The 26,519-nt window shown below is 37.0% G+C and overlaps 1 protein-coding gene and 1 pseudogene across 3 annotated transcripts; both read left to right on the top strand.

Moving 5' to 3' along the window:
* Nucleotides 1-673: 673 nt before the first annotated feature.
* Nucleotides 674-25,974, top strand: Ndufaf6 (NADH:ubiquinone oxidoreductase complex assembly factor 6). Of its 3 annotated transcripts, none has more exons than XM_005328668.5 (9): nt 674-912; nt 2,723-2,822; nt 5,023-5,145; nt 11,742-11,798; nt 14,594-14,696; nt 15,869-16,002; nt 16,850-16,951; nt 21,391-21,447; nt 24,943-25,974. In XM_005328668.5, exons 1-9 carry the CDS (start codon nt 713-715, stop codon nt 25,069-25,071), a joined length of 1,005 nt encoding a protein of 334 aa, XP_005328725.2. In that variant the 5' UTR covers nt 674-712; the 3' UTR covers nt 25,072-25,974. The 3 variants fall into 3 exon arrangements, with proteins under 3 accessions (XP_005328725.2, XP_021584349.1, XP_077873018.1); XM_021728674.3 differs by having other exon boundaries at nt 772-912; nt 2,723-2,826; XM_078016892.1 differs by lacking the exons at nt 674-912; nt 2,723-2,822 and adding an exon at nt 5,616-5,738.
* LOC120892946 (peptidyl-prolyl cis-trans isomerase A pseudogene) lies at nt 5,745-11,802 on the top strand (annotated as a pseudogene).
* Nucleotides 25,975-26,519: the final 545 nt, after the last annotated feature.

The raw sequence follows: 26,519 nt of genomic DNA, 5'->3' as shown, positions 1-26,519 counted from the left end.
CATACCCAGCCATTAGGGAATGGCAAACTTCTATCTAGCAATGTGCAGGACAGTTCCTCCCAGAAGGTGCTGCAGCTCCCGAAGTGCCAAGAGTGCACCGGTTTGCCAAACTCAGAAGATCAAGGATCGTATGTTTTCTCTCATATACGGAGAGAGGGAAAAGGAAAAGTAAGGTGTGGGGGTGGTGGGAATCTCAATAAAATCCAAGGGAGATCAGAAAAGGAAAGAGACCACGGGTGGCCAGAGGGGAGTGTTGCGGAGTGATATTGGCCAAATTATATTGTTATATTGTGTGCACGCAAGAATACATAACAACAAACCCCATCATTATGTACAACTATAGTGCACCAATAAAAAATGTGGAAAGACAAAAAAAAAAAAAGGAGCTCCCCTGTTGAGAACAGGGCAAGGCAGCTCCTTTAAGAAGAAGGCATCCTTCACAACTCAGGTGCTGCGGGGAGGAATACGGGGGTTCCCTGGGTGGATGTGGGAGGGGTAGCCCGGAGGAATCGGCCGGACCTGGGCTGGGCTTTCCCGGAATCTGCGGCAGGGAGCGCGGTGGCCCAGATGCAGAGGACCACAGCGCCACCTGGCTCTTCTCTGAGCCGAGACGCGAGGCTGCCCTCCCCGGCTGCTAGGCGGCCTCTGGACCTGCAGGGGGCGTCGCTGCGCGCCGCCGGCGCGGGGTCGAAGGGCACGCGGCGTCAGTATCATGGCGGCCTCCACGGTGGGCTGTGGCTGGCGCCCGCTGCACCTTACCATCCCTAGTCTGTGCGGCAGCGGGCCGGGGCCCCGTAGTATGTGGACATGCGTGCGGCGGCTCCCGGGGCCCGCGGTGACCCGGAGGAGCGTGGTGGCAACCAGTGGGCCGGGCGTCTCGGGCACTGACCACTACTGCCTGGAGTTGCTGCGGTGAGCCAGCCCGGCCTGCCCCGGCGGCAGGTCGTAGAGCTGCCCTTGGGGTCAGGCGGTCGCCGTTAGGGCTAGTGTCCTGCCCCGGCTAGGGGATCAACGCCTTCCTTGTGTCTCTCTGGGCTGTGTGCGTTGTGATGCGTCCGAGTGCGCGCGCGTGGAGGGAGCGAGGCGACAGGGACATTCACATGGGCCACTACTAAATCGTGGCAAAATTTCTTCGCTTGTCCACACCTATCACCTTTCCAGAACCTTGATTTTAACCGACATTCGTTTTTTGCATGCATACCCACCCCTTTTTATTATAACAATAGTTTACATTGTGTTCTTTCTGCCGATGTGCATTACTAAAAATAGTTTATAGGTAATTGTTTAATTCCCGTTATAAATTGTGGTGGATAAATGTAGACCTACCATTTAGGGTTGTGAGAAAGCATTTAGAACAGTGCCTGGCACATAATTAAGGGCACTTTAAGTGCAGTGTAAGTCATTATCTGACGGAAATGGGGTTTAGGGGAATTTGAAAGAGGTTCACTAGAATAGCCTAATGAAGTCAGAGACTTGAAGTGTTTTGTTTCTTTTGGTAGCTCTGGGAAAAGGGTTGGCATTTAAGAATGGCTCTTTATTTAATATTTGTGGAGGTGGGTTGAGCCTGCCTTGTAATCCAGGTCTGACTATAGAGACCAGTGGCTTACCACTCCACCCACCCACATTGGCATAAAGGTTTCGTTTTTTGATGTTTTGTTTTGTTTTTCCACCCCTGCTAGGGATGAACCCAGGGCCTTGCTTCTACTACATCAGCATTCTAAGTGGTATCGTCTTAAAAGTACTTGGTTTCAAGGGCTTCTGATACTAGAATAACTAAACTACCTTGGATTTGATTAGGCAAGGGAATTTTAAAAATACATGTGTTTCAGTGTTTTGTTTTTGTTTTTGTTTTCTGTGCTGAAACTTTAACCCCAGGGCCTCCTGTGAACTAAGCAAGTGCTTAACCATTGAACTACATCCCTAGCCATTATTTTATTGTTTTTTTCCTATATCATCTTGCTATGTTACCCAGACTGACCTTGAGTTCCTGGGCTCAAGTGATCCTCCTGCCTTAGCCTCCTGAATATACCATTACCTCCAGCTATCTTTATTCTTTTTGATGCTCAAGTTATTGCACACTAGGCCAAGCCAGTTTCTGTGTTCTTTTGTCACATCTCCCGCTTTCTTTAAAGGTATCTTTCTGCTCAAGAAGATGTTTCAGTCCTGTCCTTTATTTTCCTACCCCAGCCCTGAGTTGTTCTTCTAAGGACCCCTAGGTTCTTTCAGTGGAGAACGGTTTTAGGAACAAGTTCCAGGTGCTTGGTATGTTCACTGATGCTGGGAGTATGAGAGGATATTGCTTCTAGGTTCTTTAAGCAAATGTTGGTGGAAAATTGTGTATACACAGTCCTATGTTGGTTTCCATGTCTTATTTCTCAGATTTATTTATCTCTATATTAAGAACTCTGAATTAATACCAATAGGGCATAAAGTATTGATTTCTTCTTTTGTAGCTCATTCAAATTCTTATTTCAAGCAAAGTGACTCTGAAACAATTAAAATTATAAGTACTACCTCAATAATAATAAACTGAAATTTATTTTTAACTGTCCTGAGATTGGGAGCAGGTACATTTTTTTTTATAATTAGAAATAATTGACAAGATAAGAAAGGTCAGAACTGTTCTGAATGAAAGCCTCATTGATTTCAGTTAATTTTCGTCTGTATTTGTGTGTAGTTTGAAAAGTAAAGAGTAACTACCTTTTTTTTCTATTTGTTACAGGAAACGAGATTATGAAACTTATTTATGTTCCCTGCTGCTCCCTGCCGAATCCCGAAGTTCTGCTTTTGCATTGAGAGCCTTCAATGTGGAACTGGCTCAGGCTGGTATTAAAATACCTTAAACTGTTACTTGCAAGATGATGATATGTTTAATACTGAACAAATATAACTATATTAAAGCAATAATTATTATATTAGGTGTATTTTAGATCCCTGATGGTACTTTCTTTTTTTATTAACTATTTAGGTTTAATTCAATACCAAAAATAAAACTAGCTGATAAACTTAATTTTTCTACAAATTTTATTTGTAAACAAATAAAACAAATCCTGGAATTTTAAATTTATTTTCTGAGGATATTACAAAACTATGCAATTAACATTGCACATTTATCTGTTAAGTTAATCAGAGCATTAGTGCTTATTCTCTCAAATTACATAATCTACATGTATATGGAAATTTTTCAGGTGTGTGTGTGTTTGTGTATGTAAGTGATGGGGGGACACAGACATACTGGGTTTTGAACCCAGGGGCACTTTACCACTGAGCTAACATCTCTGCCCTCTTTTTTTTTTTTTTTGGTGTGTATAGGAATTTAACCCAGGGCCTATGCATGCTAGGCAAGTGTCTAGTTATATCCCGAGCCCATCACCCCCTTTTAATATTTATTTTTGAGACAAGTTCTAGTTAAGTTGCCTAGGCTGGCCTTAAACTTGCAATCCTTCTGCCTTAGGCTCCCAAGTAGCTGGTATTACAGATATGTGCCCTCATGCCTAGATTTTAAAACACTTTTAAAATTAATATTATAAATTTAATGTGAAGTGAGGATGAAAGAAATTTTAGCAAACTCAGACTTTAGAGCATGCTTACTCATTTTTGTCTTAAAAGTTTCAAAGGAAGGAGACTTCTTTTTTTTTCAAATGTAGAGTATGTATGTGACTGATAAAAAACAAATTGAAATGAGGAGTGGAAATGAAGGAGTTTAAGTAGAATGGCATTTGTCTACTCAGTAAATTGAATGGAGAGTTCAGATATTGAGAGTAAAGGAGCAGGAAAGTACTGGAGTCTTGAAAAGAATGGTAAGTTTGGTACAGTTTCTCTGCTTAATATTATAGGAAGTGAACAAGGAATGAATAAAAGGATGTAAGTATAGCACCAAGGTAAAACTGAGATTCACAACTATGAATCTGTAGTGTTTATGAGACTGGCTTTTTTTTTTTTTTCTCTGAAGTATTCCTGGATGTCATGGATTGTCCTTTCTCAAGTTTAAACTGCACATCAGCATGTTAAGTCAGTCACAGTTTAGCTATAAACAGTCACCACTATGGTCTTCCACTATAATTTATCAGTGATTAAAATTCCATTTTTAATAAACCCTCAGTGTTCCCTCTGAATCCTCTGTCACTTTTTAGAAGCATCTTGCTACTTTTTGTATGTGTTTGTTTGTTCACTGATTCAACAAGAATTAATTTTCTAAAATATGCTAGATACTATTTTAGGTCCTTGGGGTATAGCATTGAATAAAATTTGCAAAGTTCCTGCATTTAATGAACAAATAAATGTATAATATATCAGAGGAGACAAGTTCTGTGGGGAACAGTAAAGCAGGTCAAGTGGGAGAGTGGGAAACTGAGCATAGCAAGGTTTCCTATTTTATGTAGTGGTCAGGAAAAACCTCACTGAGAAGGAGGTATTGGAGCAAAAAATTGCGGGAAGTGAGGGAATGTATTATATAGTAGGTAGGCAGGATGTTCTAGGCAGAAAGAGCAGCAAGTATAAAGGCTCCAAGGCATGTGCATGCCTGATACAGTCAAAGAATAGAAAGCCAGTGTGGATAGCAGGGAAAGGAGGGCACAGAAGGTGAGGATGAAAGTTGAGGTCTTGGGGATGACTGCAGTCACTTGACCTTTACTCTGAATGAGATGGGCAGCCATTGGAGGATCCTGAGCAGAGAGGGACATCATCTTTTGGTCACCTTTTTTAATACCTTATTTATTTATTTATTTTTATGTGGTGCTGAGGATTGAACCTAGTGCCTCACACATGCTGGGCAAGTGCTCTACCTCTGAGCCACACCCCAGCCCCTCTTGGTCACCTTTTAAAAGGATTACCTTTGCTGCTGTATTGCTGTGCTTACTACATGCCACCGGGATCTGAACCCTAAACTTTGCCAAGAAATCCACCCTCCACCATTTGCTCAATCATTCTGTCTACATATGCAGTTTTTTTTTTTTTTTAATAAATACTGTACTTTCAGAGTGTTGACAGTGTATTTATTAAAGTTTTTAACCTTATTTACAGATCAAGGACTCAGTCTCTGAAAAAGCAATTGGACTGATGCGAATGCAGTTTTGGAAAAAAACTGTGGAAGAAATATACCATGACAATCCACCACATCAGCCAGTGGCCATTGAACTGTGGAAGGTAAAAAAAGAAATTATTGCTTTTGATTCATAAGAATTTATAAGTCTACTTTGGATACAGTTTCCGTAGAAGTGATGATAGTAGAATCCTGAAAATTTTCTTAGGCCCATGTAATATTTAGATCTGTGTTAGTTTTGGCAGAAGAATTTATTTTTTATTTATTTTTTCTTGGTAGAAGAAAAATTGCTCACTAATTATTAGGTGTTAAGAGAATGGATACTATGGACTAGAATATTACTTGTATTGCTAGATGTATAGAGTAAATGGCTTTATATTAAAGCAAGTATATGGATTCCTCGTTCATAAACAGGCATAATTTAGAAACATGCATAAATTATGCACAGAGGAAGGGAATTAGATGTCTTTTTGTCACTGATCTGTGTCCCTATTGTAATATGATAAGTGCCAGAACAGGGTTTCTGTAACAGGAGCCATCAACAGACCTGACAGTGGTACACACCTCTTCTCAGGTCTGTGCACGAGCAGAGACAGGCCTGGTTTCTGGGCTCCAGATTGACTTCACAGAGCCCCAGTAAAGATGGAAAGCCAGACCCCCACACCGGGTACTCAGAAGAAAGAGTGGATGGGAAGCTGTGAGTATTAGACTAGTTGTTTACTACCTCTATTTGTCCCACTTCAAGGTCAACCAGATTACTCAGTAGAAAGAAAAGTTCCTCTAAATTCCAGAAACCCTATTGATTATTTTACACACAAACCTGACTGCAATGCAGGTTTATGTTGACTGCATCAAAGGTTCGTGGCCTTTTTCAGGAAATACAGTAGAAGATCAGAAATTCCTTTAATGCAAATTTATCTTTCCTTAGTGTCTCTTAAAAAAACAGATGATACATCTGAATTGCAGTATGCTTATGTATGCATCAATTTTGGATCGATAATTTGTCAAATTTTAATAAGCACTTGTTATTTATTTATTTATTTATTTTTGTGATGCTGGGGATCAAACCCAGGGTCTTGAACATGTCAAGCAGTGCTCTACCACTGAGCTATATCTCCAACACAGGTGCTTAAATTATGATGATTAATATTGGCTGACTTTCCAAAGTGACCTATCATAAAGTTAATATGAATATTTAAAAGAAGCAGGTGGTGTCCAGAGCAGTTGTTCTTGTTGAATATTCTCTGCCTCTCACCAGTCTGTTGAACTGTGTGCTCATTGTGATCCAGTAAAACTTCCCATTGGTTCTTTGAAGATTGTCAGGTCCTTTTTAGAGGGGAGACAATGATACTATGTTGTCCGGAGAGCTGGGGTCTGGTGGGTCTTCCAGCCCTGATAGGAACTGAAATTGAACAAGAAAAAAGGCCCAAATTATTTATTTAAGGGAAAATACATCAAAAGATTTCAGTGTGGCAGGCTTCTTAAGGAAAACAAGATAAAGATGGGAAAAACAAGTTGTTTGGGGCTAGGGAAGTTATATCCACTTTAGGGGAGGTGGGGGCTGCGTTTGAACCTAGGGCTGTGAGCTAAGGTAACGTGTCAGCTTTAATCTGAGCAATCTACAACTGGTGGATTCACACCAAGAGTTCTCAGAAAAGCAACCCCCCTGCCTTGTAATGGCTCAGACAAACCCATAATTCATACATAGCTTCCAACACTTTTCTGTTGTATTGTTCCATTGATATTTTTCAGGGTACAAAATAGTTGAATATTTATAATTTCTTATACATTCTAGATAGGGTACTCATTTCTCTATGTATGAATATGAGTTGTAGTTTGAATTTATGTTTAGAATCAAGATTTTTATTCAGTTTGGCTTTATTTTCCAAAGTTGATACTTTATTCAGCTCTTTTTCAGTATTCATTCTTTTACCATGATCTCTAAGTTTTTTCAGAATTAGACAGAACCATATTTTGTGGTCATGGAATTGTAACTGTTATAGCTTCATCCTTAAGTAAATAGGAGTTTGACTTTTCATTGATTAAATATTTATTGAGTACTCTGACATGTCAGGAATAGCACTAAATGGTGTAGTAATAAAGATCAAATATGCCTAACCCACTCAGATACTATAAACTAAAACAAGAACAGGAGTCTAATGACTGATTGGCTGACTTCTGGAATTTGGGAGAGAACCCATGGGAAGTTCTGAGAGAAAATAGTAGTGCTCAGAACATTTTGGAACCAACTTCACACACACAGCCCTGTTAGCTTCTATCAGGCTCCCACCAGGCATTGTTGGCCCTATTCTTTATACTTACATTTTTGTTACATTCATGTGCATTGATGAGCATGCTGCCATTTACTTTCTAGTATCAATTGTATATGATGAGTCTTAGTTGAAGTATAGAATATCCCTAAGACTTAATGTTTCACTGTTATATTTATGTTATACTTAGTGTTGATCTGGCAAAAAATGTTTAAAAACTTACTTGGGAGTAATTTCAAACTTTCAGAAAGGTTACAAGATTGAAAATAGTACAATGAACATCTTTATATCCTTTACCTATATTGGTATATTATTAACATTTTTATCTCATGTTAAAATCATTGATGAGCATTCTCTTTTCCTTCTTCCTCTCTCTTCCCTCTCTCTCACTTCTGTATATTCACATATATGTGAATGTGTATATATATTCATGTTCATAATTTCATTTTCCTGACTCAAAATTTAAGTTATTTACATTATGACACTAACCTAAATCATTTCAGTATTTCCTAAGAATGTGGATATTCCCTTATATAACACTTTTGTCTAATTTCCCATTCATATTACAATTTTGTTAGTTGACCTAATAAGGTCCACTATAACATTTTTCCCCTCCAGTATAAGAACCAATCTAGGGTCAAGTATTTAGTTGTTATATATCTCTCTTTGCTTCCCCTGACCACCTCTTTCTCTAGCAGTACTGGGGATTGAACCCAGGAATGCTTTACCACTAAGCTTTGCTCAGGTTTGTTTTTTTGAGATAGGGGCTAACTAAGTTACTCAGGATGGCTTTGAGCTTGTGATTCTCTTGCTTTAGCCTCCCAAGTAGCTGGGATTTTGGCATGAGCCATTGCACTAGCCTGAATCTTTTGTCTTTTATGACATTGACTTGGGAATTGAACCCAGGACCTTGTGTGTTCTAGGCAAGTGCTTTACCACTGAGCTATATCCCCATCCTGACATTGATGTTTTTTAAATATAGCCTTCCCTCTATTTTTCCTCCCAGAATACTCATTTTGGATTTGTGTAATGTTTTCTTATTATTATATTTTGGTTATAGATTCTTGACTGGAACTTAATATGTGATAGGTCCTTCTCAAGGGATCATATTTGGAAGGATACTTTATCCATTTTTCCTTTATTGGCATTGTTAGTTTTGATTACCCAGTCAAGATGTTTTCTGTTTTTCTTACTCTAATTATAATCCTCTTTGCAACTTAAATAGCCAACTTTGAAGAGATACTTTAAAACTCTGCAAATATCCTGCTCCTCCTCAAAAATTTTCCCCTAAACTTAGTTGTCATTGGTGGTTCTTATATATTCAATCTTTATCATTATGGTTGCAAAATGATAATTTCTCAGCTCGGTATAGTGGCACACACTTGTAATCTGAGCTGAGGCAGGAGGATTGCAAGTTCAAGACCAGCTTGGTAAGTTAGCAAGACCTTGTCTCAAAATAAAACTTAAAAAGGCTGGGATAGCACTTTTACATGCCGCTGTTGCCTGTGGTCATTCTCTCAGCCATGGTCAATGAAAGAAAGACTGGACAAGGCTTGTTGTCGGAGAAGTGCCCGTTTATTGAGGAACAGCTTTGCACATTTATAGAGCCGGGGGTGGTTTAACAGTTGGCACGGGGCACTTTCTGATGGGTGGGTAAGGATCATGAGGGTCAGCAGGGCTCACTATTGGGTGGCTCTTCTCGCCACTGTCTCAGGTGATGGGAAAGTTATTACTGGAAGAGAAGTGCAGTCAGCGCCATCTTTGGAGCCGGGGCAACTCCCAACAGTCAACTCCATTGTGTTCTTTGACATTGCCATCAAAGATGAGCCTTTGGGTCGAGTCTCCTTTGAGCTGTTTGCAGACAAAATTCCAAAGATAGCAGAAAATTTTCATGTTCTGAGTACTGGAGAGTTAGGATTTGGTTATAAGGGTTCCTGCTTTCACAGAATTATTCCAGAATTTATGTGCCAGGGTGGTAACTTCACATGCCTCAATGGCACTGGTGGCAAGTCCATCTATGGGAAGAAGTTTGATGATGAGAACTTCATCCTGAAGCATACAAGCCCTAGGCCAAACACAAATGGTGCCCAGTTTTTTTATCTGCACTGCCAAGACTGAGTGGTTGGATGGCAAGTGTGTGGTCTTTGGGAGGATGAGAGAGGGCATGAACATTGTGGAAACCATGGAGCATTTTGGATCCAGGAATGGCAAGACCAGTAAGAAGATTACCAATACTGACTGTGCACAATTCTAACACATTAGACTTCTGTTTATCTCAACCACCGAACCATTCCTTCTGTAGCTTTGCAGAGTACCCCATCTGCCCCATCTGTTTGCAGTATCCCATAATGTTTGTGCTCTCGCTGCAGTTCTTTAGGTTCCATATTTTATTTTCCTCCCAAGTCTAGCTATATTTCAGAATTAAGTTTATGATCATGAATAAAAACTAAATGACAAAAAAAAAAAAGGTGAGAGGGCTGGGATATATAGCTCAGTGGTAGAGAGCTTGCCTACTATGTGCAGGGCCCCAAGTTAAATTCCTAGTATTGCAAAACAAAAAATTCCAAAAAGATAATTTTTCAATTCCAGCACTCTGTTTATATCTATCAATTGGCAATGGATATGAGCTCTTACTCTCCTATATTTAATTGTTTTCTTATTAATCACTGGGGTGTGTGTGTATGTGTGTGTGTGTGTGTGTGTGTGTGTGTGTGTGTGTGTTTATGTGTTTTTGTTTGCAGTGGTTCATAATTCATTAGTGGATTTAATCATTTTGGTGTTCAGATTTCCCAGAGCTCTCCCAGAGTGGGAGCCCCTTCAAATTGGCATCTCTATCCTTATAACAGCCCTCCATCTTTTTTTTTTAAAAAACACTTTCTTATTTTCTGGCACAATAAGATATTTTGGGATTATCTTAAACCTTCCCTGTCCCAACTCTGGAAGCACACATTTCTCCTGAACTGTGATTCCTTTGTTGGGAGTTATTTTAAGACTACTATCTGGGTTCAAGGTGGGTTCTTTGCTTTTGGAGTATATTACTTGGTAATATAACAGTTTTCCCTGAAGAGTATTTTCATTGGAGTTTTAGTTACTCTTTTCATTTTTAGAGAAGTGGTTAGTTTTGCTAAATAAAATCTGTATCCTATGGGGGAAAACTTGTATATAATGTATAAACGTAGACATCAAAGTGTTTCACAAATAGAGATGTTCAGTATTTAATTCTTGTTTTTATTTGAAAGTGGAATTGTTAAATTACTAATAGTATGGGGGTGGCAAGACATTTATTAGAAAAGTATTAGAAATATTATCTTGGAAGTGGTTTTTTTTAGATGCCTCAGTTTATTTTAATTTCTGTTATCAGAGGTGTTTAAATTTTGATAAATTTGTTTTATGTTTACTTTTGAGAAAATGATCATCTAGCTGTGTTCCAATGGGAGGTGTGGAAGAGAAAAAACGTTCCATCACAGATGTCTTTTGTAAGACTAACATTTTAGGAAATAAGTGGAACAGGGAATTGTGAGATGACATTTCAACCTTCTGTCTCCCCTTTCTTCCTATGTAATCTTTATCTCTGCTTCTGATAACCTTATTAGAATTCTCAATGAATGGAATGGGCAAAAGGAAAATAACTACCACAGGGTCAAATTTTGCTTCTAACCTTAAGAAACTAGGTGTCTATTTTTCTAAACATCCATATTTTAAGAAATAAATGTTGTTGCCAGGCACCGTGGCACACACAGTGAAATCCCAGTGACTCAGGAATGCTGAACCAGGAGGATTTCAAGTTTGGGGCCAGCCTCAGCAACTTAGTGAGACCCTGTCTCAAAATTTAAAAAAGGACTAGAGATGTAACTCAGTGGTAAAGCTCCCCTGGGTTCAATCCCCAGAACCCCTTTCTATCTCCCCCCAAAAAAGAATAAAAAATCTAGGAGCAACTTCACTGGTTGTGTTTGGCTTAGAGTCTTATGGGGTTGCACATTACAGAGGCCCTGGAAGATGTACTTCCAAGTTGGGTCACTCATGTGGCTATTGACAGGATGCCTCAGTTCTGTACTACTTAGACCTCTGCATAGGACTGTTTGAGTATCCTCATGGCAGAGCACTTGTTTTCTTTGAGTGAGTGATGGTGTCAGGTTTTAGTTCATAGTCACTTGACCCTATTGCTGTGAGGGCTTGTGAGGCAGAACATCTCTGTGGGTGTGGCTGAGCAAAGCTGCTCATCTCATGGCAGCCGGGAAGCAGAGAAAGAGAGAGATTGGAAATGTTTCTAAATGCTTTCTAGTGATACTTCTCTAACACTGATATCTTATCTGGTGATGACTTATTACAAATGCTACTTAGTTTTGCATTTGGTTTGTCTTTTAGTCTAATCTGCGTAAGTCATTTCTAATACTTTCCAAAAATTTAACAACACTCTTGTTTTCTTTTAGGCCGTCAAAAGACATAATCTGACTAAAAGATGGCTTATGAAAATCATTGATGAAAGAGTAAGTTGAAATTGTCCAAGTCTTAAGGTTTTTTCTTTTTAATCCTATAGCTTATTCTTCAGGGAGGAAATATGTGTGTATTAATATTTTAGATGAAGAAGTTTTTAGAGAACTGTGTCATTTTATCTATCCTTCATCCTTTCATCCTTCATCCTTATATTCCACTACCCTAGTCTCTCTGTTCTTACACCTGGAGACACATAGGCAAAGACAGGTATCTAGGCAGAGGCCTGTATATGCACAACTGCACTCTGTTTTTTTTTTTTTAATTTTTAAATTTTATTTTATTTTGTGATACTGGGGTTTGAATCCAGGGGCACTTAACCACTAAACTACATTCCCAGTCCTTTTTATTTATTATTTTAAGACAGGGTCTCACTAAGTTGCTGAGGTTGGCCTCAAACTTATGATTCTCCTCAAGCCTCCTACCTTAGCCTCTCTGGTCACTGGAATTATAGGAATGCACCACGACACCTATCTATTTTGGTTTTCTTAATTGGGCATTTTCATACTTTTGCAAAAATAGAACACCGTAATATAATTTCATGTATCTTCACCTGGCTTTAATAGTTACCAGCACATGTCCAATCTTGTTGCATCTGTATTCTACCAACTTCCCCCACCCCCATTAACCTCCACTATATTATTTTAAAGTACATCCCAGACATACCATTTCATCTTCAAATACATATATATCTTAAAGATGTAAAGACTTCAAAAGCATAACTACCATACAATTATCATACCTTAAAAATTACTAATAACTTCTTTTTTTTTAAGAGAAAGAGAGAGAGAGAGAATTTTTTTTTAATATTTATTTTTTAGTTATTGGCAGACACAACATCTTTGTTTGTATGTGGTGTTGAGGATTGAACCCGGGCCGCACGCATGCCAGGCAAGCGTGCTACCGCTTGAGCCATATCCCCAGCCCTAATAACTTCTTAATATCATTTACTCAAGTAGTCATATGCATACTTTTATATACATCCCAATGCATGGATCTGTGTCCAAATAGCAGAGGGAAGAAAGTAAGTCTGACAATTCCAGTGATTGGAATCCTGTAGTATATTCTTAGAGTTGAGTTTTGGGTGATGACTTTATCATTAAGAATGAAATTGCTCAGTTAACCCACAGAGTGAGAGACATTATGAAAATCTGTTTTTAAGGTATTTTTGTTTTTACAAGATAAAATGAGAAAACTTAAGACAGAGGTACCTTTTTATTTAATGAAAAGTAACATTTGCCATTTGAAAGGGAAGATATTTAAAAGTAAAGGACTGAGATCAAACATTGACCTACAGATTTGACAAAAATCAAAATTACAGCTTCTTTGCTTTATATAGATTGACAACTCAACTTAAAATTCATGTGAAAGTGCAAGGGACCTAGAGTAGCCAAAACAATCTTGACAAAGAACAAAGTTGCAAGACTCACATTTCCTGATTTTCAAACTTAGCTATAAAGCTATAGTAACTAAGCTGTGTTGTATTGATAAAGAATATAGATCAATAAAATAGAAATGAGAGTCTAGATATAAACCTACTTATTTATGGTCAGGTGAGTGACAAGAGTGAATTTTTTTTATTTTTTAAATTGATGTATTTGTTTTAATTAATTATACATGATAGCAGAATGTGTTTTGATTCATAGTACACAAAATGGAGCACAATTTTTCATTTCTCTGGTTGTACACAAAGTAGAGTCTCACCATTTTGTGTCATCATACATGTACCTAGGGTAAGACAATTTAGTGGGGGAAAAAAATAACTTCTTTTTTTTTTTTTTGTGTGTGTGTGTGTGTGTACTCCTGGAGGGGGGCATTAGCCTTTTTAACAAATGGTGATTATCCATATACAAAAGAAAGAATCCATACCCCTATCTCACACTATACATGAAAACTAACAAAGTGTATCAGAGACCTAAATGCTAGAGTTGAAACTACAAACTCTGGAGAAAACGTAGGTATAAATCTTTGTATTTTTAGGTTAGGCAATGATTTTTTTATTTAGGATATCAAAGGCAATTCAAAAAAAGGGAAAATAGATAAATTGGACTTCATCAAAATCAAATACTTCAAGAAGATGAAAATTCAGAGAACGACAATATTTTCCAGTTATATACTAGTATCGAATGTATCAGGAGCTCTTGCAACTCAAAAAGACAATTTGAAAAGAGGCAAAGTAAAAAACTAATTTGCAAATGCATAAAAAGTGGGACAGACAAAGTATTCAAGTAGATATTTCTCCACAGAAGATATAAAATCACAAATAAGCACCATGAGATCCCACATGATTAGGATGACTATAATAAATGAACAGTCCTAATCATACTCATTGAGATGGATATAATACAAAAGAAGTAACAAGTATTTGTGAGAATGTGGGGAAATTAGAACCCTTCATACATTGCTGGTGGGAATGTAAAATGGTACAGTTGCTTTGGAAAAACAGTTTGGCATTTCTTCTAAAAGTTAAACATAGAGTTACCATATACCCACCCAGTAAAATCAAGGTCTTTTATTACTTTGGGCTTTAGGAGGAACTAAAAATTAAGCCAACCCCATGTCTGTGGAGATTTGTGCACTGAGATTATTCCTGAGTTTTATTTCGAGAGCTGATTTGTAAGTATTGAATGTGTAGTACTATAATATTTTAATTAATGTTATTTTAAATATCTTACTGCCTACTAAACAAATATGCTAAATGATACTCTTATTTAGTTCTTGAGGATAAAAATAGCAATTTTCTATATAAAATATAGATAACAAACAAACTTTACTTGCATTTTCTTTGTAGGAAAAAAATTTAGATGACAAAGCATATCGTAATATCCAGGAACTTGAAAATTATGCTGAAAACACCCAGAGCTCTCTTCTTTATTTAACACTAGAAATATTGGGTAAGTTGTTTTTCCATTTCATATTTCTTTTTTCAAATAAAACACTTTTCAGATTTCACTATTTCCTAATGTAACAGTGTAACCAGTTTAGCACTGAAATTTTTCTTTGTGTTATCTATAAAGGTACATTTTTTTTTTTCTAACAGCAAAGGGGGAATATGTATATTCTTCTTTGCAAACAAACTATTCCAAGTACTCAGGCTTTCACAAAGGCACTTTAGATACTTCACAGGAATGCTATCATTTATAATCTGGTAATTGCTGAGAGTTTTACTTTTTTACTATAGCATCTCCTATAATTTGGAAGTCCTGTACCTGAAGCTTCCTTCCCAGTCAATAATATTTGACCACATTTAAAAAGGAGAAAAAAAATAAAGAAAATTGTCTTTATAAAAGTTTTAATGAGATTTTTCTTTCCCTTTCTCTCTCTCTCTTTTTTTTAATGTGTATTTTTTAGTTGTAGTTGGACACAATACCTTTATTTCACTTATTTATTTATGTGGTGCTGAGGCTCGAACCCAGGGTCTCACATGTACGAGGTGAGAGCTCTACTGCTGAGTCACAACCCCACCCCTCCCTTTCTCTTTAAAACATTTTTTAGATGGTTCTTTTCCTCCTCTCACTTTTCCAAATTAGTGATGTCTTGTAATGAGGAAATTATTTGGCCTGAGGATAATACTATCTCATTTGAAGAAGGTTATATATTTTATATCCCCCTAAAAGAAAAAATACAAGTCCCCAATGAATTTCCTAGGCCTGTTCTGCCTGCACCCCTGGTGATGTTTGCTGTTACAGTGAAAGGAAAAAGCAAAGAGCAGAATGTTTGTAAAGTATATATTTTAAATGAGGTCATATGGAAATTACACAGAAGAGAAAAAATGGAAGACTTGTGCTGTTTTTCTTTGATAACTGATTAAAATTCTAAGTGTGTTCTTGGTGTGCTGAAGTTTGAGGAAAACATTTTAAAGTTTGGTACAGATACCTGCTAATAGGAAAATGGTCAACTTGTTCTTTGCCCAGTTTGTTCTGCCTAAAGCCTGTTTTTCATATATAAAAAATAGGACAAACATCTACTTTAATGTATTTAGGTTGTTTCTCTATGCTGTTTCTATATTGATTTGTCACACACTTAAAAAGAATAGAATGGCCATGTTTCATTTCCAAAATCATAGGTATAAAGGACCTTCATGCAGATCATGCTGCAAGTCACATTGGAAAAGCACAAGGTATTGTCACCTGCTTGAGAGCAACACCCTATCATGGTAGCAGAAGAAAAGTATTCCTTCCTATGGATATTTGTATGCAGGTGAGGCTGTAATTTGCACATTCTAATAATTTACCTCAGGAATGCATGGAGTGAAGTTATCTCTTGGTTCTTGCTTAGTCTATTCCAATTTGAAAGTAAAACTGATTGCTTCCTGCAAATGTTCTTCCTCTTTTTTGCCCCAGAGTTAATCAAGTCAGAATTTAATTTGTTAGGTGTGTTAGGTCTTTGGAGGAGCTGAGTAAGAAGGTCTAGAGAACTTCATTTTTTTGTAGCTTCAAATTGATGCTTTATTCCCTTCCCTTCCAAGCAATCACAGTAATTATTCCTAGTATTTGCCTTGGCCTGTTCTTTATTTTATTAGAGGAAATAGTCTTTTTTCTTTTTTTAAGTCCTGGGGATTGAACCCAGAGCCTCATGTATGCTAGGCAAGTGCTATACCACTGAGCCACACCCCCAGCCCAGTCCAAATTTTAAAATGTTATTCATCAGAACTTTATTTTTCTGTGTGAGATTCTTTATTGTCTTTGATTTTAAAATTCTTATGTGTTTGATTTTTGGCTTATGTAATTTTGTTCTTCCTACAACTATTGTTAGTTAACATCTTATTGCATATTCCAGCAGTGTGTGTGTTTCTCTCTGTACACACAGACATGCATACATACATATATTTAGTTTTTAGAAAATAGGCATTATATTATATATACCATACTGTTCTATCACTTATAGTCTCCTTGTTTTTTTTCTGGGGATCAAACTCCATGCCTCATATATCCTAAGCATATATTCTATTAGTGAATTACAACCTTATCCTCAGCTGTTTTCTTGGGTTAAGCTAGTTTTAAGTATGCTTATAGAGTTCTGATATAATGTATATTTTCATACACAGCATGGTGTCTCACAAGAGGACTTTCTACGGAGGAACCAAAATAAAAATGTAAGGGATGTAATATATGACATCGCCAGCCAGGCACACTTACACCTAAAGCATGTAAGTAGCGTCTTTTTTGAAAACCATTTAGGAAATTATCATTTCAAGATGCGTCTATTTCTAGAACATTGTTCTGGTATTTTTACCTTAGCAGTCAGTCTTTGTTCCATTTTTCATTAAATTCCCAGTAAATTTATCTCAGGGACTATTGTAAATGTTTCCTCCCCCCCTTTTTTTTTAGGTACCAGGGATTGAACTCAGGGCACTCAACCACTGAGCCATATCCCCAGCCCTGTTTGGTATTTTATTTAGAGACAAGATCTCACTGCATTGCTTTAGTGCCTCGCTTTGCTGAGGCTGGCTTTGAACTCACGATCCTCCTGTCTCAGCTTCCTAAGCTGCTGGGATTACAGGCATGTGTCACGGAGCCCGGCTAACTTTACCCACTTAAAAAAGAAAATTCATGTTCCCTCTGCCAGCAGATGAGTGCACCCTTTACTAAGTCAAGCCTGAACTTTTGTATGTGGCTTCCTCTGCTTTGTTCACAGGGTATCTTGCCATGTGCCATGGCTGCTGGTGTCTCTGTCCTTCCTTCCAAGGACTTTGCATCCTCAGCAGTCCCCCACTGGTGTTTTCAGTTTGGGTCTCTGATAACCTGCTCCCCAACCCTTTGATTTTTTTTTTTTTTTTTTTTTTTTTTGGAGATGCGGTCACATTATGTTGCCCAGCCTGGTTTCAAACTCCCGAGCCGAAGTGATTCCTCTTTAGCTTTGGTTTCCTGTTAAGTTGCCCCTTTAATCTTCTGGTTTGTTGCTACTGAATTTACAGGTAGCCCGTGAAACCTTTTATTTCTTCTTTTTCTCTCCTAGTTAAACTTTTTGAATAAGTGGTTTGTAATTCATTGTTACCCCTAGACTCTTCCCACACAGGCATGCTCATCCTGTTATAATTTGTCTTCTCTCTACTGTAAAACAGTTGCTGTTAAATAATCTTATTGCCAAATTTAATGGCTCCTTATTTTATGTTTTTTTTTTACCAGGAATTGAAACCAGGAGTGCTTAACCACTGAGCCACATCCCCACTGCTTTTCATATATATGAATATATACACACACACACACACACACACACATATAAATATATATTTAGTTGTTGATGGACACAATACCTTTATTTTATTTATTTATTTTAAATTCTTTTTTTAGTTGTTGATAGACCTTTATTTTTTTTATTTATATGCGGTGCTGAGAATTGAACCCAGTGCCTTACACAAGTGCAATACTGTTGAGTCCCAGCCCCAGCCCAACTTTATTTTTTATTTATGTATTTTTATGTGGTGCTAAGGACTGAACCCAGTGCCTCATAAATGCTGGACGAGTGCTCTGCCACTGAGCCACAACCCAGCCCTCCAAACCTTTTTAATATTTTATTTGGAACTAGGGTCTTTCTGAACCGCTTAGGGCCTTGCTAAGTTTTGAGGCTGGGTTTGGACTAATGATCCTCCTGCCTCAGCTTCTCAAGTTACTGGGATTACAGGTATAATGGCTCTTTAAAATTCTTGTTCTTGTTAACTCTTCTTCCTTTTTAATACCTTTTTTTTTTTTTAATGACCTTTTTTCCTCTTTGAAACTTTGTTTCTTCCCTTGATTCTCTAACTTGGCTCCTGAATTGCTTCTTGATTTCTCCTACATACCACTTTAAATAGTCTCCAAGAGTTTTCTTCTAAGACTTCTCAGTCTTGAACTTGTCTTCATTTTGGGTTTTAATGCTGTTTACTCTGTCTTTCTTGACACTGTGTTCTTTATCTCTGTGCTATTCCGTACCAAAGCTCCTGTACCATTGCTTGATTTCAGTGGCTTCTGAAGAGTTAGCCTTCTGTGGATACTGAAGACTTAATCATTTACATGTGCACCTCAGCCTTTCTACTTCCTGTTTTTCTGTTTCCTGTCCTCTCCACCTTACTCTTTATAGTCAGTGCTTACATGTCACCTTATCAGAAAGATATTTCTTGGCCGGCTTATTTAAAATAACATCCTCCGTTTTCATTACCCCTAGTCCCCTTACCCAGATTAGCACTTTTCACTTTCTGACATGAAAAGTGTGTTTGTTTGTTTATTGCCCCCCCCTACTTTATGGAATTGTAAACGACTTTGGTTTGTGCTGTATTGTTTAGCATCTAAAGTGCCCAGTACATTATAGGTACTCATGTATTTATTAAATAAATAATTAGATTGAAAACTCTTTGAGGTTAAAGACTTTGTCTTAAGCTTTTAAATTTCTTGAAGAATATAACCCAGTTCTCTGCCATGACAGAAGTATTGATAAAATATATGGGACTTGGGGCTTGGGTTGTGGCTCAGTGATGGAGTGCTCGCCTAGCATGCATGAGGCACTGGGTTCGATCCTCAGCACCACATAAATGTAAAATGAAGACATTGTGTCCACCTAAAACTTAAGAATAAATATTTAAAAAAAATACATGGGACTTTAGATGAGAAATACTTAAGATTAGCCAAGTTTAAGGTAAGATCTGAGAACACTATAGATTTGCAGAGGCAGGAAAGCCCTGTACCTGTATGTGGAACTGAGTAGTCCTAGTCAGTGGACATGTACCCTGCCTAGGAAATAGCAACTCCTATGCCTTACTTCCTGGATGTGGGTACAGTAAACCTGGACTGGTACTAAATTTCCAAATTCTTTTAAATAGCTAGGTTTGAAAACTATTGGTTTGTAGGTTATATGAAATCCAGTCCTGGAAAGTAAGTGTGGAATAGTGGATGAACAGAAAGTTAGGGAGCTGTAGAGGCTTTTGAGAAGCAGAGGAGCATGGTCTATCATTTACTAATCATGTGACTATAACCTTGCTGTGCCTCAGCTTCCTCATCTGTAAAAGAGGATCATATTAGCCCCTAGCTCAAAGAATTATTTGAGTAAATGAGTGAACTTACATGAAGAGTTGATAACAGCACCTGGCATGTAATAAGTGCAATAGAATTAGCCTTCATCATCAACATCAAGTAAAGCAGTGGCATTAGTGTTGCACAGTAGAAAACTGCCAGCAGTATTTGAGAATACACATTTTGGAGGTTGGGAAATCAGTTAGAAGACTTACTTAGGAGAGGGAACAATTGTGATTTAAAGAGAGTAGATGTTTATGTGTTATACACACATGTACATAACTGAAGTGGAATCAATGAGACTTGACAACTCATTGGATTGAGACAAGATCAGGAAGAGTTTCCGGAAAGTCAAAGATTGCATGAAAAGTTCAAGTATAGATGATAATGGTGCCGTTCAGAAATAAACACAGTAAAGAAGCAGTGATATGGTTCATGCTGATCTTTAGACTTCTGACTAGCTGCTGCACATAATTGAATTTAAGGGGATTAGAGGGCATTTTGGGAGATAGGCTATTGAACAATTCAAGATCGTGACTTTAAAAGGAGGTCGGGACTGGAGATAATAGATTTGGGAGTCATCCATATGAAAGGCTTACAGTTAAAGCTCTAAATTTGAGTGATGTGGTTCAAGAAGAATATACATTTAGACAAGAGATGGGCAGAGAACCTTTAAGGCCTTCCTCTATTTATAAAGTGAAAAGAGAAGAACCTTTATTAGAAAGAAGGAAAAGGTAGAATAGTTAAAGAAACAGGAAAACTGAGTTACTATACTGAAAATTTAGGGAAGAAAGGAATAGCAAAGTATTACTTGGTGGTGAGAGATTGAAGAGAACAAGCATGGATTATCTTTGACCAATTTTAATATACTTTGGGGGTAAACCCAAAGTGCAGTGAAGGAAGTGGAGGCGGTGAGTATGTGCTCTTCCTAGTGTAAAGAACACTATGAGTAAAGACAGGGATAAGAGTGGGCCTGGTGAATGCAGAATGATAGGCATCAGTCTTAGACCACGTGTTCATAGCCAGAGTAGTAAGGAGTGAAGTTGGATAGATGGGATTAGAGGTGAGGTGTGAAGGCCTTTGAATTCCAGGATGAATAGTTGATACTTGACTTATCAGGGAATTAAGTTAAAAAAAAAAAAGTACAAAATGAAGTGCAAAAGTTGCAAAATGCCCCAAGGACATTAATTTGTCTGTGTGGAATCACTTAAGAGGATTTTATATTCATCTAAATGGGAGATAATGTCACTCTAAGCTAAGGAGGTGCTAGAATTTACTGATGCAAGTATTTCTTTGTTTACCCTTTATCACAGCACTGAAGGGCCAGAGTTATTATAAAATGTTATAAGTTAGTTGGAAAATGCCAAGGTCAATACATAAGAAAGAATGGAATTTTTAATATAGTGTAGTAGCCACTTTCTCTCAAGTCCATTATGCTTTGGAAACTAATCTAATTGGCAGGAAATGAGCTGTTTATTTTTGGTTTTGAGAGGCCTTTAGTTGTGTTATTAAACTGCTGGTGTTGCTTTGTGTTCACTTTCAGAAGGAGAGTATTTATTTGTAAAAATATTTCAAACCAGTTTTCTTTTCCCTTCCTTTTTAGGCTAGGTCCTTTCACAAAAGTGTTCCTGTGAAAGCATTTCCTGCTTTTCTTCAGACGGTAAGTACATTAGCAGAGAAGGCTGTATAATTAGTGAAGCAGATGTGCGTGATTTCCTTTTGTACTTTACAAGGTTTGCAGTGCAGTTCTTCCATTTAGAGCCTTTGATTTTATTTCCTCCAGTATAGTGGGCTTTATTAATTACGTGGTGTTTTTGGTGATGGTTATTCCTGTACTTCCAGAGGTTGGGGAGCTGAATTGTCATTAGCACTGACTACAGCCAGACTGCATTGGGTTGAATCTGCTTTGCCCTTATTTGCCATGGGATCTCAACTTTCTTAATCCTTGTGTTCCTCAGTTTACCCACTGATAAAATGGAAAATAATAGGAGAAACTATCTTATAGGATAGGATTGTTTGCTACTAGTAGCTATATAATTATTGCTTACTCTATTAATTTTTTCTGCATAGCAAACTGAGCATATTGTGGAATTGGTTTCTGAACAGTGGTTCACAGCCCAGTACTGAGCTGGCCACATCAGAATAATATGGAGAGCTTTTTTGGAATGTGGATTCCTGGGGTTTCATTAAATAAAACTCTTGATATTGAAGAGGGGACACCTCCTAGGAGACTCTGATTTTTAAAGAATAATTCTATGTAACCAGTTTTGGGAACCGTTGTTCTAAAATAGAGAACTATTGTTCTACATAGAGAATTTATAATTTATTATTATTATTATATTTATTTTTGTAGATGGACAGAATGCCTTTATTTTATATGTTTATTTTTATGTGGTGCTGAGGATTGAACACAGTTGTGCCTCATGCATGCTAGGCAAGCACTCTGCTGCTGAGCTCCAGCCCCAGCCCCGAGACATTATGATTTCTTCCAGTTATCTGGAACCCATCATGGGACAGGCTCTGAACTAGATTTTTCCATACATTATTGCTAGTCTTCCTGGGAATAAACGTAGGTATGGCATAGAAAGCAAACTTCAAATATTTGTGATCTTTGAAAATTGTGAACTCAGGTTTTCTATAAAACCAAACATATTTTCTTCTATCTTTTCCCTCCAAAATGTCTTTAAAGATTTATTTTCTATTCTTTCATGTATTCTATGCTAGTTTTATCCTAAGTTTCTAGGTCTGTGTGTTTGAAATCATTTTCTTTCTTTATTGATTTGCTTATTATAAAGCAATACCCTTAACATTTTAATGTTTGCATAATATGAAAGGATGTAAAAGAAGGCATTAGAACTCCCACAATTCCACCTTATACAGAAATAATGTCTTCATCTTAATATTGTTCTATTATCCTTTTTGATAGTTATTTGGAGGAAGTCCCACCAGCTATTTAACATACAGAGTAAGCTCAATAAAGTTAAGGACTTTGTTATGTACTTCTATTTAAAAAAAAAAAAAAGTTGTTCTCAATTTTTCCTGCCCATTAGAATCAGTTTGGGCATTTAAAAATAAAAACTAAAACAATGCTTGGACTCTTTTGCAATTAAATCATAATACCTAAGAGACTGGGCAAAGGCATTATTAATTTTTAAAAGGTTCCCCAGCAGTTGTAAAGTATAGTTTGACCCAAGAACCACTAACTTAGTCCCACAGTTCTCAACATATATTCTGGAACCAATTCCCCAAGAACACTGAGATGAACACTAAAATATTTTCAGAAAAAAGGAACATGTGAAATAGGTGCACTAAAATATTCTCTAAGGATTTTTTAAAACTTTATAATTTTTAAGATTTTTAATATACAAATCAATCTATGAATGTATGTATGTTGTATGTATTACAAAGCACAATACAGTTAATACTCATGGACTTACCAGTCAATCCAGGAACTAGAGTGTCACTGTTAAATTGTACTTGTTTTAGGTGAGTACCATGACCCATGACTATAATCCCAGAAACTTGGGAGGCTGAGGCAGGAGGATCAAAGTTCAGGGCCAGCCTCAGCAATTTAGTGAGACCGTCCTGGGAATGTAGCTCAGGTGCCCCTGGGTTCAATCCCACCCCTCACCAAAAAAAAAAAAAAAAAAAAAAAGAAAAAAAATTGTACTTGTTTTCCCCACTTCGTCCCCCTGCTTTTGCCTTTCACTTTCACTATCCTAAATTTTGTGCTTATTATCCCCTGGCATTTATTCCATAAAACTTTCCTCATTTTGTATTTTCCTAAACAATATGTTCCTTAATTTTATTTCTGAGCTTTATAAAAATGGGTCGTTTTCTGTTTGTCTTCTAGGACACACACACACACACACAACGTTTTAAATTTTTTTTCCATATTACATCTGGTTATGGTACCTTCATTTCACTACATTGTAATATATCATTATATGAACAATTTATCTTCATTGTCAGAGAATTTCTAGCTTGTTTCCAGGTCTTTAGTTAATATAAAACAAGGCAGCTATGCATTTTAATGCACATATTGGTTGTTGTACATATATATATAATTAGGGCATTAAAAAAGTAGCTGCTAAATATGTATGTATACACTCATGTTTATAAATGCATAGGAAGAAAATAATTTGAGTTTTCTTTCCGTCTATATATTTTAAAGAATTTTCAGGCATAAACCCTGTGTTGTATTATCCATGTTCTATGCTGCAGAACTCTAGGGGGCGCTGGGCATGTGACTTGAGAAGGGAGTGGTGCCTCAGAATCATGGAGTGCAAAATTAAATGGCTTCTTGTTTAATAAAAAAAGTTATTAAAATAGGATTTTATAAAATAGCAAAAAATGACAGAAAACCAAAAAATAAAGAATATCACATGTTGCTGTTTTGTTTATTGGTTTGTTTTTTTTGTTGTTGTTGGGTACTGGGGATTGAACCCACTTTACCACTGAGCTACATCTCCAGCCTTTTTATTATTTTGAGAGAAGATCTTGCTGAATTGCTGATGCTATCCTTGAATTTGTGAACCTCCTGCTTCAGCCTCCTGAGTTGCTGGAATTATGAATATGCACAACTACACCTGGCTTGTTGGCATTTTCTATTCTGCCTCTATCTGGAAACATTTTGTCAAATTTTATGTGATGGAGAAAGGATAGATGACACTTATAGGAACCTGTGATTATTCTCTGTAGTTGAAAGATAATATTTTCTATTAAGAACATGGTAACCCATTAAACTTTTCACAAAATAGTTTTTAAAAAAGACAACTTGATCTCCCTCTTGCCACATTGCATTTGTGGGACAGGATGGGGGATATTTTACATACCATGATTAAAACATCCTTTGTGTAAGACTAGGAGAACATAATTTCCTCTAATCCTTGCATCTTGACTAGAACATTATTTATCATAAGCAGACAAGGCTTGGCATTTTATACTAGCTTTGTGATACTTTTATTGTCCTAATCATAACTTATTGGACGATGTCTTTATTTTCTCTCTCCCTTTCTAAATTCCCATTTAAATTCTTATTATATAGAAGACCATCTTGAAAGTCTAAAATAACTTTAATACTTGTACTATTGCTTAAGTTGATTTGAAGACTTGATTACTTTATGACCTAGTAACCTCTATTCTTTTTTTTCAGGTTTCTTTAGAGCACTATTTAAAGAAAATTCAACAAGTGGATTTTGATATATTCCATCCATCTTTACAGCAGAAAAATACATTACTTCCATTATCTCTGTATATTCAATCATGGAGGAAAAGCTATTAGAACAATTTCATGATGTTGATATGAGTTTATTTTTAGTTCATTAGTTTTACAGAAATTTTCTAGTTAGGGTTCTTGTTTAGCAACAATAGCAACTAACTGTTTGTTTAAGTAGAAAAAGAATTATTGGTTGGGAGTTGAGTTAGCTCACAGAACTGATGTGAAGTTGCTGTGGGACTGGAGTGCCAAAACACTGCCAAGATTCTGCCACACACACCACCATTGGCACCACCAGCCCAGACAGGGTCTGTTGTGCCATCCCTGGGAAGTCAGAGCCCAGGAGGGAGCCATGCTCCTGCCAAAGGGTGGGGAGAGGGAATATATTCCTTCTTCCATCACCCTTAGGAAGGGAAAGGGGAAGAGACTCAACTAGCACTGGGATTTATATGCTAAACATCTGAAACTCAGGTGTTCTGTACAGCTGGAAATGCATTTATTTGCAGGTCGTGAAGGATGAACTTAACCTTTGAATAGTATCAGTTTCTATGTAGAGGGCTTTATATCCCTTATGTTTAATCTTTATGATCTTGTGTGAAAGTTTATCATGATGTTGAAACAGTTTATGTAAGGTACAGCACCTTCTGTGAGAACTGGAGCTCTAATTTGATTTTAGGTGTGGTTGGTCTGGAAGCTCTGACCCTATTGTTAACCTTACTGCATCAGTCTGTCATTCAGTATTATGATCATGAACAAACTGTTTTGGCAAAATTTGTATTAGTGTTAATTATGTTAATATTGTATTGAACATCCATTAAGTAGATGTATATTTTAAAAACTTGTATACATTGATACAAGTTTTTAAAACTTGTATCTTTCCTCATGATCAGCACTGTAAACAAACATATTGTGTGTGTATTCTCATTTGATCTTCTTAAAAGCCCTATGAAATAAATGGTAATTAATGTATTTTGTGTGTGTGTGTGTTTGTGTGTGTGTGCAGGGAGGTGCTAGGGATTAAACCCAGGACTTCATACATGCTGGACAAATTACCACTGAGCCCCATCCCCAACCCTCTTTTGGTAATTAAAAATTTTAAAATATAAAATACTTTCCATAAAATACATACCAGTTGTAGAAACCAACATTGTTTACATTAGTGGTAATTGATAAATTTGGAGTGTGACTAAGTCTTTAATTCCAGGATTCTCCCATTATGCCACTATTTCCTTTGTTCTGCATTTCAGTTTTCCTGTTTTTCATGGTTTTGTCTCTCTCCTACCCAACTAATGTCTCTAGTGTATTGGTCCCATTTCTCCAAAGTCTCTGGACCTAGCTATGAATTAGTTCCTACTTAAATTGTGAGTTAAAATATTACATTGTGTAAATAAAATTCAAACCGAGAGCTTTTCACAGACAAGAATGCATTGTTTCATTCGTCTTGGCACCTCAGTAACTAGAGTGGCTTCTGAGCAAGCCATTCTTACTTAGAGCAAGTAGAAATTAATAAATGT

The sequence above is a fragment of the Ictidomys tridecemlineatus genome, chromosome 7 (assembly GCF_052094955.1).
Source record: "Ictidomys tridecemlineatus isolate mIctTri1 chromosome 7, mIctTri1.hap1, whole genome shotgun sequence".
NCBI classification, from domain to species: Eukaryota; Metazoa; Chordata; class Mammalia; order Rodentia; family Sciuridae; genus Ictidomys; species Ictidomys tridecemlineatus.
This window is presented reverse-complemented; position numbering and strand designations above follow the sequence as displayed.

Coding starts and splice junctions, on each gene's coding strand:
- Ndufaf6 (XM_005328668.5), top strand. CDS start 713: ATGGCGGCCTCCACGGTGGGCTGTGGCTGGCGCCCGCTGCACCTTACC. Junction 11,799..14,593: donor TGAAAATCATTGATGAAAGA/GTAAGTTGAAAT, acceptor TTTTCTTTGTAG/GAAAAAAATTTAGATGACAA. Junction 14,697..15,868: donor TTTAACACTAGAAATATTGG/GTAAGTTGTTTT, acceptor CCAAAATCATAG/GTATAAAGGACCTTCATGCA.